We start from the raw sequence: 16693 nt of genomic DNA, 5'->3' as shown, positions 1-16693 counted from the left end.
GAACCTGTGTATGTGAATCAGTCCTCACAACCAGAAGAATTTAGCAAACCTATATTTTACGTATAATTTATATGAATGTAATAGTTATTTCAATCCACACTTTTTGTCCTATCTGCAGCTTCCAGGGCACTTTCCATGCCTCTGGAGCAGCTTTCAGGGAGCACAGGAACTCCAAAGGGAAGGAGGAAGTGGCAAAAATCACTCCCCTCCCCTTCCTTCAACAGGAACGCCCTATGAGTAGATTTCTACTCAAAGGAACTCTAGATCCCGCCCACTGTATCCTCACCCTTACTCCCATAGACTGTGTTTATCAGATCATTGGTTTCCAACTGGCAGTCAGGATTCACTAACGAATTACTCAGCCTGATCTGTTGCAGGTTACAAAAGCATCACTAACACTGTAAAAATATACAATCAAAGATAAATAAGGGGGTCCTGAAACACATTTTTGGCCCTGCATTTGATTATAGAGATGGCCAACACTCTAATTCTGAAAATGTTAGATTTACTTCAATCCTAGTGTATTAAAAAATTATATTTTTTTAGAAAGCACCAGGTTCTGAGATCCTTCACTGGAAGGCAGGGTTCTTGGTAGGCTTTTGAAGAACCTGTTTGATGCCATTTGGCTGTGTTGGTGCCCAGAAGCTTCTCCAAAGACCTAATGTTGCTTGTAGCTGAATCACAAGGAGTTCAAGAAATGGGCGAGATGTATGGTAGATTCCAGCAAATGGACCTCACCCTATTTGGCAAGTTATTCGGGAGCAGAGATTCCATCTGCTATGGAATTCTATTCTCCACAGCAGTGTGCTAGGACAGTCTCAAGAAAGTACATTATAATATGCATAGCATGTTGTAAAATCTTGGGTGGAATTCAACATTGTGCTGTTCTGAACATTCCATCTGTGCATGGATTAGAATGCAGTGTTGCACTAAGCAGATCCCTCCAATAGCGCGAGCATTTCTGATTATTAGGTAGAACAACCCCCCTCTCCTCACCTTGCACTGTTCTGGGGTTTCTCTCTACTGCCCTAGAGCCAATTTTGGGGTGTGCAGGGGGATAAGAGAGGGGAATGCCCCATTGTGCAAGCAGAACATCCAGCTCCGAGGGCCTTCTGGCGGTCCCCTCACTGCAAGAAGTGAGGTTACAGGGAACCAGGCAGAGGGTCTTCAATAATAGCAGCCACCTTGTGGAATGCCCTCCCAGTAGATGTCAAGGAGAGAAAGAACTACACAACCTTTAAAAGACATCTGAAGGAAGCCATGTATTGGGAAGGATTTAATGTTTAATGTTTTGTTATGTTTTTATATATGCTGGAAGCTGTCCAGAGTGGTAGGGGCCACCCAGTCAGATGGGTGCGGTACAAAAAATAAAACTATTATTAATGTTAAGTCCTTGTTCGAGACTTCCACTGACCGCGTGTGTTAGGTAAATCCCTCTCATGATATGCACTTTTTCACCACCCAAAGTGTTCATTTGTATTAGACACATCAGCATCGACTGAAGTTTTGATGACACTTGCGTGATGTGCTTTCATGCCATTTTCTATAGTTCCAAAAATATTACCCAAGTGAGCAAAAAGGGAAATGGTCTCGATCAGACTTTGCAAAAAGAAACAAATCCGGCTTACCTTGGCACTTTTATAACCCTGAAGTCATAGGTTGATTTATTTTGTGTCTCTCATTGCCAATATAAAATGCAAGGAAATAATGTGGCAAGTGTGCTTAATGGACTGCATGCATAACGTTTTACTTACCTTTCGTGTATTACCACTGAGTAACATTTTAAAGTCAGCCAAATTAAGCATAATATAATCAAAATAACCTATCCACTGCAGGACCTTCCTAAGGTACCTTGAGTACAGTTTTTGTTGCTTATCCCATCGATACGGTGAGAATATTAGAAACACCAAGGTGAAAGGCTGGCTTCCTAATAGGATGGCATTTGGAAAGCTCTTTTACTTGGCAATCTTCTGCAGTTCAGTAGCAAAGCTGAACCGAGCCTCCACCTTTTGGGGGAAGCAAGGTGGCATTCTGGTAAATGCTAGAATTTTATCACTTTGACAAAGGGGGGAAATGATAGTCGAGTGAAACATTTGTGATCTCCAAAGAATACACTGCCACCGTAACAGCACAGATGAAAGAGGCTGCTGTCTCAATTGCCAGGAAACTACTTGGAAACTCACTTTGATCTCCGCTGATTGTCTGTTAACGTTGGTTTTTTTTTTTGCTAAATGCAGTACACAGCGATATCGCTGTTTTTGGTGTTGTACAGATACAACAAGTGGGAACAAATATTTATAATGTTAGCTGATGGATGTACATAAGCACAGGCAAACATGCTCTTTCGCATGCAGTAGGTGATGTGGCTAATAAATGGGGAATGTGCAGAAGTAAAGCACATCAATAAGGGATTTTGGACATTGCCTTGAATGAAGGGCCCAGCAGAAAAGGGAGAGAATGAGAGAGGGGCACAGAAAAGCTCATTCTTTCTCTTCCCTTCATTTCATGACAGGTAAATCTACAGGTGCCATCTACAGGTTTAAGTGGTAGGTTAAGCTCACTCAGTCAGCCCTATGATTAGGCAGAGTGAGAAAGATGTGGCTGATTTGGGGTGTCACGAAAGGACAGTTATTATTATCCATGTATTTTTACTCTCAGGGAGCAGCTCTTGTGGGATTTCCTGCCTCGGGTGCCGAAATAACTTGACCACCTTTGGGTCCTATGCACCTTGACGTGGGATGGGGATAGGCAACATTTTCTGTAGCATCTTGGGCAGCAAAATGTCTCGGGCCAACCTTGACTAACGAGCTGTCTCTCTGATAAAGATCATGGGTGTAGCAATACAGGGGGGGTTGGGGGGAGGACTCCTAATCAAAACAGCAACCATCCAAAACTGCCCACAATCTTTAATGCCTTGTTGGTGGAGGTAGAAATATATATATATATATATATATATATATATATATATATATATATATATATATATACACACACACACACACAGTGGTACCTCAGGTTAAGTACTTAATTCGTTCCGGAGGTCCGTACTTAACCTGAAGCTGTTCTTAACCTGAAGCACCACTTTAGCTAATGGGGCCTCCTGCTGTTGCCATGCTGCCGGAGCACGATTTCTGTTCTCATCCTGAAGCACTATTTCTGGGTTAGCGGAGTCTGTAACCTGAAGCGTATGTAACCTGAGGTACCACTGTATATAATCTGTTGGATGAATTCCTACTGTGCCATAAGAGCTATCCCAGATCATGCAGTACCCTACCGATTGGTTTTTGCATTTCCTAATACATAATTGTCGCAGCACCCTGCCTTGCTTTCTCGTCCATTGTGAGATCTCAGCCAGCCTGGATCAGTCGTGATACATGCTTTGATACACAGCTGGGAATTTGATTGGCTGGCCTCCCTATTTCTATGAAGGCAGTGCATCCTGATACTATTTCAATTGGTGCCATTAAAATAAGGTAAAAAACCACACATTAAAAATCACATTGTGTATAAAATTAGAATAGTTGTGCCCCTGCGTATTTCAACTGCATACAAACTGTCAAAATACCATAATGTTTCAGCATGGGAATCTGGCGTGTTTGAATTATATAAGCCAGCATATCTTTTACCTGCATTTTCAATGCCCCCTTTCTTTTTTCCCCAGCATCCAGGAAAAAAAATATTACTCATATATTTAAAAATTAGAAGCCCTTAGTGAACAAAGAAATTTAAATAAAGCATTGGTTGAGTTTTACAGTTAAATAACCTGTGGAGGAAATTATAATGATGTTCTCTATAATTGTTCTGAGAAGGAGAGAGAGGCGGGGGGGAGAGAGAGAGAGAAAGATAAAGCTTAAATCTATGGAAGGTATAACAGACCTAATTAATGCTCACACTGTTCCTCCAGAGAAACAGATTTTGTGTAATGTAAATGGGCTGCATAGGAAATGTTCTTGTGCATATTTTATACTTGTTCCTTGTTTCTTCCTGAGCAGCTGTAGTGTACAGTATTTCAAAGTATACTCTTCCCCCGTCCCCTCCACCCTGCCCCATGAACAGTAGCTTGTAAGATATAGCAAGTGGCACCCAAAAAGCTTTGATGATGTTACCTAGGATTTCATCAGTAGCAGCTACAAAGTTGCGCAAGTTAATTTTAGGTGGTCGGGTGGTGTGTATGTCTGTGTCTTTGGAATAGCTGGGCATTTCATATTATGTCCAAATGTGCAAGAGTGCTTTGGAATAATACTAGCACTGTGCTGAAAATTCCTCCTGCATTTTTATTTTACTATTCTCAGTCTATTAATCAGAAAAGAAGTTATTTTCAAAAAAGATCAAAGCGGACATGGGGGGGGGGGAATGTGCCATTTTAATGTGTGTGCTTGCTTTACCTTTTAAAGTGGCCTGGAGTGTTTTTCTTTTCATTCAGACTACTCACCATTTCTCTGCACTCTGCAGTCCTCCTGGATGCCTTTGTTTCCTGAAAAACTCATGTCCACAGCTTGGTTTTACTACAAACATGAGAAGTTGGGGAGGCTGCCTAGTGTGTGTGTGTGTGTAACACTGTTCCTTGTTTCTTTTTACTTGCAAACAAATCAGTGCAGATTTTTCTTTTTTTAAAAAAGCAGCTAAAAGGACACCCTTTCTTTAAAAGCAAAACCAGTGAGCACATTGGTCTCAGGTGCTCAGAAGCCAGCCTCTCTGACTTCCCATGCTTTAATGAAAGTTCAGAAGGAGCCACCAGGAAGCAACTCCTTCCATGTGGCTTTTCCAGATCAGAGAGTGCAGGCAGCCAGGGAGGCTGCAAAGTTCTAGAGCAGCCTTTCTCCACCTTGGGTCCCCAGATGTTGTTGGACTGCAACTCCCATCATACCTGACAACTGGTCCTGCTAGTTAGGGATGGTGGGAGTTTCAGTGTGGGGGACCCAGTGTGGAGAAAGGCTGTTCTAGAGTAATGTCTAATGGAAAGAAATACACAGACATACCATCCATGGCCACTGTCACAAAAATAAAGTTAAGCTTAACTCCGCACCCTCCAAATCTTTAAAAAACACCAGAAGTTCTGAAGACTTTCTAGAGCACTCTGACAAAGAGGCAGAAAAACTGAAGCTTCTTTCATAGGGGAAGAAGATTTTTGAAAAAAATGGAGAACACATTTCAGCACAGCACTCAATAATGCAGTTCTTTGTCATTAATGCAAATGGAAGCCAGGGAGGTATATTATAATATTGAATTCTTCTTTCGGGGGTTCTTCAAGGCTCATTTCCAATTAAAGTTTGGAACAAGCAGGTAGGAAAGTAACTGGAAATGGCAAGCTTTCAAGTTATTTTGTTCAGGAAAAGAATTATTATGCCACACACTAATAAAACGTACAAGGGGCAAGTTCCAGTTATTTTGCTGCAGCTTGCTTATCAGTAAATACATCCAAGTACTTGCGTTATTGTGTGTCAGTAATATGGGTAGAAGTGCCTGGCGTGCTCTGGTCCATGGGGTCACAAAGAGTCGGACACGACTAAACGACTAAACAACAACAAATAATATGGGCTAAAAATTCTGAATATTCAATGAACGCTTACTGACAAATAGAACTGGACCAATGGATTGGTTGCCAAATCCATATTACTAAAACAAAAAAAGAGTAAAGAACAACTGATTACTTTGTCCTGTTTGAGCCTACTCATGGCTAGCAATTTACCTGAAACCCTACAGCAAGTATAACAATCCATGATCAATAAGTGCCTCAAGAAGACTTGGGTACTAAAGGTCAGTCATCTTCATTCATGAGTTCTGTACCTTCTGCCTCTAACATCAATAGATACACATTTCCATAGTAACAAAGTTTGCATCTTCTATTGTAGGTTTGCAGTGCAATACAGAATCAAGATTTTACCGTGATTGAGGATTACTGCACTGGGCTGAGAGCTCTGCTTTATCTGCAAAGCATAGAAGAATTTCAAGACTGGGATGGACAGAGCCCACCAACTATAAGGCATCAGAAGGGAAAACCTGTGCCCAAAATCGCTGACCTGGTGGGAAAGGTATGTTACATTAGACCACTCACTCTCAGATGCTTGCCTATGCTGGGTACTGGGCTCCGAGGCTTGTTAATTCGTTATTTATTTACAAGATTTTTATGCCACCTTTCAATATAGTATGAAGCTTGCCACTATGCTACTGTCTGGGGTGGAGAAGGGAAAAAAAACCCCAAGTATTTAATTAGTAAGTTTTGGTCTCGCAATCCAAGCTGTGCCACATTCCTAACCTCCCACTTGGCCAACTTCAGTTTTTCTCCCCTTTAAAAAAACATGCCAGAGAAGCAGTTGTTGAGCTGATCCATTAAGCATCATCATTATATGGTGTGCAGGTATGGGAACACACTATTATCAAATCCCATCGAGACCTTACAGCTTGGTAATGTGGGGTTTCATGGAACCATGGAATTGTCAAGATAGAAGGGATCCCCACTGGCACCTAGTCTGTTCATGGGACTGCCGATGGGTCTTAAAGGCATGTGAGAGTAGAGGCAGCCAGGTAAAAGGTAAAGGTACCCCTGCCCGTACGGGCCAGTCCTGTCCGACTCTAGGGTTGTGCGACCATCTCACTTAAGAGGCCGGGGGCCAGCACTGTCCGGAGACACTTCTGGGTCACATGGACAGCGTGACAAAGCTGCTCTGGCGAGCCGGCACCAGCGCAGCACACGGAAACGCCGTTTACCTTCCCGCTATACAGTGCTACCTATTTATCTACTTTGGCCACCTCATGAGAAGAGAAGACTCCCTGGAAAAGACCCTGATGTTGGGAAAGATGGAGGGCACAAGGAGAAGGGGACGACAGAGGATGAGATGGTTGGATGGTGTTCTTGAAGCTACCAGCATGAGTTTGATCAAACTGCGGGAGGCAGTGGAAGACAGAAGTGCCTGCCGTGCTCTGGTCCATGGGGTCACGAAGAGTCGGACACGACTAAACGACTAAACAACAAACAACAACGACATTTATCTACTTGCACTTAGGGGTGCTTTCGAACTGCTAGGTGGGCAGGAGCTGGGACCGAAAGACGGGAGCTCACCCCGCCGCAGGGATTCGAACCGCCGACCATGCGATCGGCAAGTCCTAGGCACTGAGGTTTTACCCACAGCCCCACCCGCGTCCCTACAGAGGCAGCCAAGTCTCCAGATATTGCTGGAGTCGGGCCAATTCCAGCTTTGTAGGTCATCTGCAATACCTTGAACTAAGCCAGTCCTGATGTATGTGGGGCTCATTCAGGCTGTATCAGGGCAAACCTTTATTTCCTTATAATTTCCCATTAGCAAATACAACAATTAATTTTATTTTATTTTTTGGAAAATGTCACACCAATTAAAACAGATTTAGAGTTTGGGTCACAGTCTTGAACATTGAGACCCGTTCCCTGGAGGAGCTCCACCTCCCTTTCCAGCTGATCTGGTTGGTGCAGAGGAAACCCAGAAAGCTCACGCCACTGTAGCCATGTCGGAATTCTCTCCACGTTGCTGCCACGCTTAAGCATTCCCAATTTGCAACAGGATTCCTCAGGGACTGTTGCCAGCTGGAATAAGTTACAGCCAGCTCAGGGTGACTTTTGCTTTCAACAAGGAGAGCCGTGGTCAAAACCGGCTTTTTAATTTGCTCCCCGGCGGCTTTTGCCTCCCCCCACTGCTCAGGCTAGATTTGCAGCAGGAGGAGGAGGAGAGAGAGAAAAAGAGAGAGAAAGAAAGAAAGCACTAGGCTTTTGTTTCTGGCTTCTGGAAGAGATTCACTTTGAAGAGTGCTTTCAGTTATACATCATGCCTATTGATTATCCTTCGAAAAATCTAATATAACATGGTTGAAAATGTTGTATAAAGCAAAGATTTACAAAAGAATAGGATTTGGAGTGTCAGATACCTCCAAATCTCTGCTTATCATTGCTGGAGACTGGAGTTCTTTTCAGGAAGGTGTTAGTGGGAGGGGGGAAGGTTTCTTTGTTCTCTGTGAAGCTCTGAAAATTATAACATTACCTTTCGATTGTAGAGACAATCCTATCACTAAGCCCTGGAGAGTACAGTCTTTCTAGGTCTTTTTTTTTTTTAAGAATAATAATTAAACATTTTTGGGGGTTGTTGTTTCAACTTCTAAAGCTCAGTGGTTAAACTCAGGTGCCTGAGGTTATGTACTAACTCTCTTCTGCTCAGGGTCTCTTTGCCACCCCACCCCGCTTAGCAGCCCCCTCCCCAGACACTTGTTTTCATAGTATCACAAGGCTTGTTCACATCTGCCTAACACAGGGCCATCCAGAAACACAATGACTTTCATCTTTTGTTGTATCTTTGCATTTTCATTTTGCAAAATAGCACTTGTGGGAGAATCTCCCCCTCCCATCTCCCCCCACTTTTCAGTGTTTTGAATGAGAAGAGGGACTGCAATTCATAGTTTTCTCAGCTTGTCACTATATAAAGAAATAATTCTATATAAAGGTATGGTGCAAAAAGCTTCTTAAACATTTAGTAATATAAATGAATCTTAACCCAAAGGCTGATGCCATGGAAAAGATTTAAGTGGGCGAGGGAAGAGGGAATACTGTCATATCCAAGGTAGCTGAGCTGGCTAGAAAGGATGTGGATGGTGCTGTGATCTAAAACACTGCACCTCTTGGGCTTGCTGATCAGAAGGTCGGCGGTTCGAATCTGCTTGATGGTAGTGAGCTCCCATTGTACTTTCCCAGCTTCTGCCAACCTAGCAATTTGAAAGCACACCAGTGGCAAGTAGATAAATAGGTACCGCTGTGGTGGGAACAACATTTCCATGCGCTCTGGCTTCTGTCACGGTGTTTCATTGCGCCAGAAGCGGGTTAGTCATGCTGGCCACATGACCCAGAAAGCTGTCTGTGGACAAATGCAAATGCCTGCTCCCTTGGCCTGAAAGCAAGATGAATGCCACACCCCATAGTCACCTTTGACTGGACCTAACAATCCAGGAGTCCTTTAACTTCTTCTTTTTTTAGCTTACATGGCTATGTTGGAAATCTAACATGAATGGAAAATCAAAGGGACTAATCTTGTTTTAAAGAACATTGGATGCAAGCATTAAATTATTTAGCAGATTTTTAAAAACAAAAACAAAAACCCCTGTGTCCGCTCTCCCCAGGCTAAATTACTGAAAATAACAATTTAGTCCAATACTCTATTATATATTTGTTTTCAGGCTGAATCCAAGCTGTCTCCCTGCACTGTTGCTGAAGCAGTGGTGTCTGCTAATGCAGGCAGAAAAGGAATTTTTGCTGATTTCCCCTCCCCAATGCAGACTCCCAGCACACCTCCGAAATTTATTCTGTGGGGTGGGGTGGGGTTGTGACATCCTCCAGCTTTTTTGGGGGGGGGGCATGGATGAATACAGTTGGAATTTTGAGAGTGCGCCTTGGGTGCCGTTACAAAATGAGTGCCCTGGATGCATAGTTGTCAACTTTCAGATTTGAAAAGAAGGAATCAGCAGCCTTGAAAATAAGGGATCAGCAGCCTCACTTGTCCAGGGAAACCTCAATAATAAGGGATCAGCAGCCTCACCTGTACCGGGGACAGTCTACGGGATATCTAACAATCTGGGATAGCAGCGGGAAGCAGCAGGAAATGGCCCTGGAATAAGGGAATTTCCCGCAAAAAAGGGGAAGGTTGACAGCTATGCCTGGATGAGGGGTCATGCTCATTCACAAAATGGCTGCCAATGTGGGAGTAACCAGCCACAAAACACCCATTTCATAGATGGCAAAGTGATGCTGAGATACAAGTGACTCACTCCCCCCCCCCAATAAAAACCTAAATGCAAATGGGGTCTGAGACCCAAAACACAAAACCATTCATTTCATCCTCTAGTCTTCTTTTCCAACATCCATTTCTGGATGCAGATAAGGCATCACGTTCATTTTCTGGGGTGAGAAGGCTGACGAAGGAGATAAGTGGCAAAACTTGCATCTGGGTGTCATCTAAAATTATTGAACAGAATCCTGCATCAAGTGGCAATGTGGCCCATGCAGGAACTGGAAGCTTGCCTTCTACCTCAGGAATGCTCTCTGAAACCCTTCATTTGAGAGGAAGGGTGAGGGGGGATATAAATTTAACGAGTAAAGTAAGTAAATTATTCCCACCCATGTCCTGTCATTTGCAGCCTGATCTTCAGCATGTTTAATCGAAAGTCCTGTTCGTTTTGGAAGCCATTTTTAGCGCAGCAGCCTATAAATTGGAAAGAAATGAAAAGGGTGTAATCCACTCCCTATATTCTATTGAAGGGCACAGCTAAGTGCCAATGATTTGCTTAACTGTGCCTGGAGAACACCCAATGAATTTGGAATGCTTTGCCTGCTCCCAGCCACCGTAAACATTTAGCAGATGTTATCCAAATTTCCCTTCCCTGTTAATGTGACCCAGCAACGTAGGTCATTTACTAGGAGAATCTGAACAAAAATATTGACAGACTGCTCAACCCCACAGCTGTGTAACCCGTGATTCAAAAACTTGACAAATTAGTTATAACTATGTATAAAAGGGAATTATCTCAGTCAAGGGATCTACTTCCAAATGACTAAAGTGGTCAGAACACTGTATGATTTTCATAATGATGTTGCCATTTTCAAAGGGATGCACCACAATTTAAAAATAAAACAAAATGGCAAGGTATGAATTTTTAAAAGAAAAAATGTAGCAGCTCTTAAGTCTGTTTTTAAATAGTTTATAGATTTTGATCAGGTTTTATGTATAATTTTACTTGTATACCATTTGGAGATTATTCTTTTTTACTTTGAAGTTTCTAAATGAAATAGTGAGTTTTGTTTCCTCCATGTGGACAACTACCCTATTGCATGTCTAGCTAATGGTATACAGTGGTATCTTGGTTTAAGAACAGCTTCGTTTATGAACAACTTGGATTAAGAAAGCTGCAAACCCAGAATTAGGTGTTTTGGTTTGTGAACTTTGCCTTGGAAGCAGAACATGTTTCGCTTCCTGTTGAGTGTGTTCCATTTGTAAATTGAGTCCCTCACTGCTATGGGAAAGCATGCCTTGGTTTAAGAACAGACTTCTGGAACGGATTAAGTTTGTAAACCAAGGTACCACTGTAGATTAGATATTTTGGATATGGAGAAGATGTAGATGGGATTTTGAATGTTGCTTTCTAGAAGCATGCCAAAAAGCTTGACTCAGGGGAAGGAGAGGGGAAGTTCTGAAGAACCTTGAAGAATCTCACACAGCCCTGCTAAAAAGATAGGTCCAACCCTTAAATTTTATACAAACTTACTTGGGAATAAGCGCCACTGGACTAAATAGTGCTAAACTCTGAGCAGAAATTTTCAAGGACAGAACTGTGCTGTCAATCAAAGATATAGGATGAGACTCAATTACATTTTCTTGCTTGCACAAAAGGAACACTGCTTGTGCAACAGGACTTTGTGTTTCTTCTCTCCAGACTCCGTACTTCCCCCCTCAAAAGAAAGAATCTGTTCTGGAGAGTTCTCCCCCCCCTTCCAGAGCAGTTTTTGGGGGGGGTTGTGGGGGGCTGGAGTGGAGAACGACAATGCCTTGTGTAGCAGACTCCTGTACACACTATGTTAGCTCTTGCCTATCCTACCTCACTCAAGTCAAAGGCAGCAATAGCACAAATATCAACTGTTGTCTCCATCAGTGCAGTTTGTAACTTGCGTTTATTGAATTTGCTTCATTGTTCTTGTTGCTGACAGAGGTTCTTTCTCTGTATCACTTTTTCATCATAGGTTAGTTAGAATTTAAGTGTATTAAAGAGTTTAATAAAAGCTCTCATACGCCTTGTGCTGTTTTAGGTGCTGTCAGACGTCCTGCTGTGAATTGCTTCTACTTAACTTTTCTGTTAGCTGGTGGTGATTATTATTATTTTTTAATTGGTAATAATAGCAGCTTATTTTTTGTTGTGGGTTTGATGATTCTTTTGCATTGTTAATAATGTGTCCATGCAATGTTTTAAGCTTCAGCAATTGTTTGTATCGGAATCCAGCAAGTATTAGTTTGGAGGGAAAGGTTTGTAATATAGTAGAGTGAATTGTGGAAAACCTTTGGTGGGGGGAAGAAAGGGGATCTAACTTCTCATGTGAAAACCCAGCGCAGCAAACGTGACACATTGTTTTTCATTAATTTCAATGATTCATTTGGTATTCCCTTGCAACCTGACAAACTGTACTGTGGAACAGAAATAAAAACTTTGGATATAAAACAGCATTAGCTGATTAATATCAGTGTAAGGATGCTTTTGCCTTCAAACTAATGTTCCAGGGGACATTGAGGATAGTGTAAAAAATAGTCTGCTAAAACGTGTGTGTGTTTTCACATCATATTCCCCATAGTAGAATTGGATCGATAAGTAGTCACTATCTGCTGCTGTCTGTCTCTTCCAAGAGTCTTTCATTGGTTGCTTACTTGATCGCTCTCTGCAGACTTTCTGCAATTATGTTTGAAAAACGTACTTGTGTCTGCTGGTGGTAACAAAAATGTTCTAGTCTATAACAGCCTTTAAGTCAGTTCATCTACCTATTCAGGTGCCACCAGTTTACAAACATGTAAATAAAGCTTGTTCTCTCCCCTCCACCACATTTGCAAACACACACAGACACACACACACACACACACACACAGAGAGAGAGAGAGAGAGAGAGAGAGAGAGAGAGAGAGAGAGAGAGAGATAACAAGCCGATACAAAATTATTAAGGGTGTAGCATCAGTTTAAGATTATTGTGTATGACACCAAACTATTTTGCTGCACAAGATAGGAAATCCAGTACTGTTAAACAGTACTTTTTTTCTTTTTAAAAAAATGGTTTAGGGGTACTCTCATTTTCCTTCACATATTGAAATACTGCCCCTCAATGAGGCCAAAGTTAGATTCACAAAATGTTTAGGGGTATGCGTCCCCCTGTGTATCCCCAGGAAAAAAAGCACTGCTTTTTTAAAAAAATTAGGAAACCAGAACAGATTCAATTCCATTCTGGCCTTTTTAAATCAGTCAGTTTTTTGTAACACAAAACAAACACAAAAAACCCCAGCGCCTTTTGGCCACCAAACAAAATGTGCTGTAGGCATTGGAATACAGGAGTTGATAAAATTTTCAGCAGAACTGAAAAATCCATGAGCTGCTTTTTGACTCCCGGAGGAGAACATTCCCATCACTCTGTGTTAAAGGGCTAGCTCGGTTCCATTGTTTACTTTTACCTCTGAGATATGCATTCCGGCTCCATTATTGATTCTGAGCCGATACAGGCTGCGCTGCAGAAAAACCCTCTTGCGAGGCAAGCAGCGTGTTACATGCAGCCAAGCCCTGTCCTGAGGAGGAGACGCAGCGTTGGGAGGCCTGTGTTTTGAATGGAAGAGATACAGGAAGTGCCTTACTATTTCCACCACCCTCTAGTGTCGTTCCTCACAAAATTTTCCCCATGCAGCTACTGCTGCTCCCACTGTGGAATTTGAGGTTCACATTCAGTAAGCATGCACCTGCAGTCCCGCAGTAGGAAAACCAGTTTGGGGAGAGGCCATTTTTGAGAGGAAGACGCACAGACAAGAAAAGGGTTAAAGACCTTCTTCGACCTGCCCAGTTGCCCACCCCAATGGCTATTGTGTTTTTTTAAAAAAATCAGTGCTTCACTGGGTCAGTGTGTTTTCTACGTGTAAATCATATGCATCATATACACATAAACTGAGGCAGACCACCTATTTATCATTCAATTTATTGTTTGTTTTTAAATTAGAAACGTATACATATATTAGAAACAGCTACATAGATTAGTAAGTTATATAATTACATAACTTTGTTATAGATATATACTACGCATAGCAGATTTGTGCTTGTGTAAAGAAGGCAGCTTGCCATTTTATAGAATGAAAATACTACCCCCTCGTTATTGCAGCGTTAAGGCAGGACATGCGATCGGGGCAGCGAGGAGAAATCTCACCAATTATAAACAAAGTGGTAAGAATCTGAACAGCATGCAGCAGTTTTGAATCTCACCACAAAGGTGCAGACATGCCTAGCGTTCCTTTTCTTTTTGGCAGCCCAGTCCACTGAGCCCTCTGGTGTATAGCGGACAGCAGGAAACGAGTCTCTGCCCTCACAAGCCCATACCTTCCAACATTTCTCTGATGAAAATATGCTAGTCCTATTCAGTAGTAGTAATAATAATAATAATAATAATAATAATAATAATTAATAATAATAATTAATACCTCGCCTATCTGACCTCGCCCATCTGCCCTAACCACTCTGGGCAGCTTCCAACATATATAAAGACATAATGAGCATTAAACAACTTATACAGGGCTGCCTTCAGATGTCTTCTGAAGGTCGCATAGCTCCATAGCCTCCAACATTTCTCTGATGAAAATAAGAATTTCCTACCACACCCTCCAAGATTTCTCCAATGAAAATAGGAACATCCTAAGGAAAAGGGGGACATTCCAGGATCAAATAAAAAACCGGGATGGTTCTGTAAATCCAGGACAATAGGGACACTTAGAAGGTCTTCAAGCCCCCCCCCCAGGAATGTCACGTGTGAACACGCCCATTAGCATGCGCCTCTGTCCAAGTTGCCCATCCTTGATTGTGTCAAATGGAATCTGAATATAGTGAGTTTGTGCCCAGGGATGAACACTCACATGAGACCGATATCAGTGAAGATTATGCATGTTATTCATTCGCGATCCTAAAGCTTGTGCCCGTACCAGTCTGGGGGTGAGGAGGAGGTGCTGTATGCACTGTGTGTGTGTGTGTGTGTGTGTGTGCACGCGCACGCACTGTCCCTATCTAGGACTCCTTCGTGAGATTGTGGGTTGTTATAAAATGTCCTTTTTGCAAAGTGCCAAGCTATTTTCAGTAGCAACTTTTAAACAAAGGATGCTAAAATGATTGCGAGGTGAGTTTTAAAATGATTTAATCTGTGTGTGCCTTTGTGAGCTGTATGTTACGTTTGCTGGGAGTGCTGTGTTTTAAGATTTTGTCTTTTTCAGCTAGTAAACACAGCCATTAGAGAGAGTGAGAGAAAGAAAGAGAGAGAGAGATCAACAGCAATGTATTCCAGTTAACTCTTTAGCTTTGGCAGTTTTAGTGTGTTCACTGCTGGCGTTGGACACGGTGCCAGAAAAATCCAGCTCCTGATGCAAAAGGATTTAAAAATAAGTCAAGCCCTGCCAAAAATACATAATTCTTTTTTGTACTCTCCAGTTTGTTTTACTTACAACAACGGCCTGGTCATACCCTACAGCATGCATTCATTACAGTGATCTTTGACTGGCAGATGCAAAGTAATAGGATGCATATTTTAGTGCTTATTATAATACCCCTGTCCAAAAACAACTTGACAAATTTGTGATTTCGACAGTCTCTCATTTTGCTGGCTGCAGTGCTCTGTGATTGCCTGGTCCACGTGGCTCCCAGATTATGCATAGCACCAATACTTCTCATTAAAATGGCCACAGTTCACCAGTTTCGGTAGCTTGGAACGAACTTGGAATGAATTATTATACAACAAAGAGGCTGCTGTCATGCAGAACAAAAGACAAGCAAAAGAGAGCTTTGGCTTAATGAGGCTAAGTGAGTGGCTCCCTTGCATCACCAGCTACTTGACGGCCTTTGAGCATGGATTTTTTTCTCCCCTACTCCACACACCAAAACCTTTGCCCTATTATTTTGTGTTTATGCACCTTGAGGCTAATATACATTTTAATATGCTGCGCGTTGGGAGGGGAACTGGTGGAATCAGCCATTAGATTACAACATGTGCATTCCCTGTTAAATTAATGACAGCCGAACACAGAGATAAATTTAGGTTTTCATATTTAATTACAGTGCACTGCAGTACGTTTAGCAAGGATAAATTGCACTATTATTATGTTTCAATTTTTTTGACATCTTTTCCTATTAACGACGAACCCTTACCCCCTTCTACCTCTTGCCATACATAACATCTCTGTATGTTCCATCAACCCCTTTGCACTAAGTGTGGCTTCACTTGATACATCCCCCCCCACACACATATTTTTCATGGCTTAGGGTTAGATTAATAGATGGGATGTTGCAAGGAAAGAGCCTTGGGTTTTTGCGTCGTCAGGAAGAGCAGCAGCAAGGCAAGCGACGGGGAAACAAATGACTTGTCGCGGCAAGCCTTCAGATCCCAATTTTTGTGTTTGCATTCATTGAAGTCATTTGCTACCAAATGTCTCTGCACAATCACAGATGCAGGTAGATAGGCTTGCTCTGCTTTCCCTCCAGAAACTACGTTCATGGTGATAAATGCTGGGTCATGTTGTGTATGGTCATGTGGAAAAATTCTGGGGTTAAATCAGCCTATTTGTGGCCCTTTTCTATTAATTAATTATTTATTGATTCATTTCTTTGCATAACCCTTGACGCTGAAGTGCTAAGAAAGTTCCTGAAACAACAAGCTCATAATGTGAGCTTTAACTCCTCCTAATACTCACCTTGAATGTGGGTGGTGCTGTGAGCCCAGGGCTTGCCAATCGGAAGGTTGGGGGTTCAAATCCCCGCGACGGGGTGAGCTCCCGTTGCTTGGTTCCTTCTCCTGCCAACCTAGCAGTTCGAAAGCACACCAAGGCAAGTAGATAAATAGGTACCGCTCCGGCGGGAAGGTAAACAGCGTTTCCGTGCACTGCTCTGGTTTCGCCAGAAGCGGCTTAGTCATGCT

General features: G+C 42.3%; 1 protein-coding gene across 3 annotated transcripts in view; it reads left to right on the top strand.

The window, feature by feature from the left end:
* DPYD (dihydropyrimidine dehydrogenase) overlaps positions 1–16693 on the top strand; it is a 503241-nt gene that overhangs the window by 439769 nt on the left and 46779 nt on the right. For all 3 annotated transcript variants that reach the window (XM_053391713.1, XM_053391712.1, XM_053391714.1), the window contains one exon: positions 5853–6032. In XM_053391713.1, the coding sequence (XP_053247688.1) occupies positions 5853–6032 (180 nt within the window). The remainder of the gene's footprint in view (positions 1–5852; positions 6033–16693) is intronic.

Source organism: Podarcis raffonei, chromosome 6 (genome assembly GCF_027172205.1).
Source record: "Podarcis raffonei isolate rPodRaf1 chromosome 6, rPodRaf1.pri, whole genome shotgun sequence".
NCBI classification, from domain to species: Eukaryota; Metazoa; Chordata; class Lepidosauria; order Squamata; family Lacertidae; genus Podarcis; species Podarcis raffonei.
This window is presented reverse-complemented; position numbering and strand designations above follow the sequence as displayed.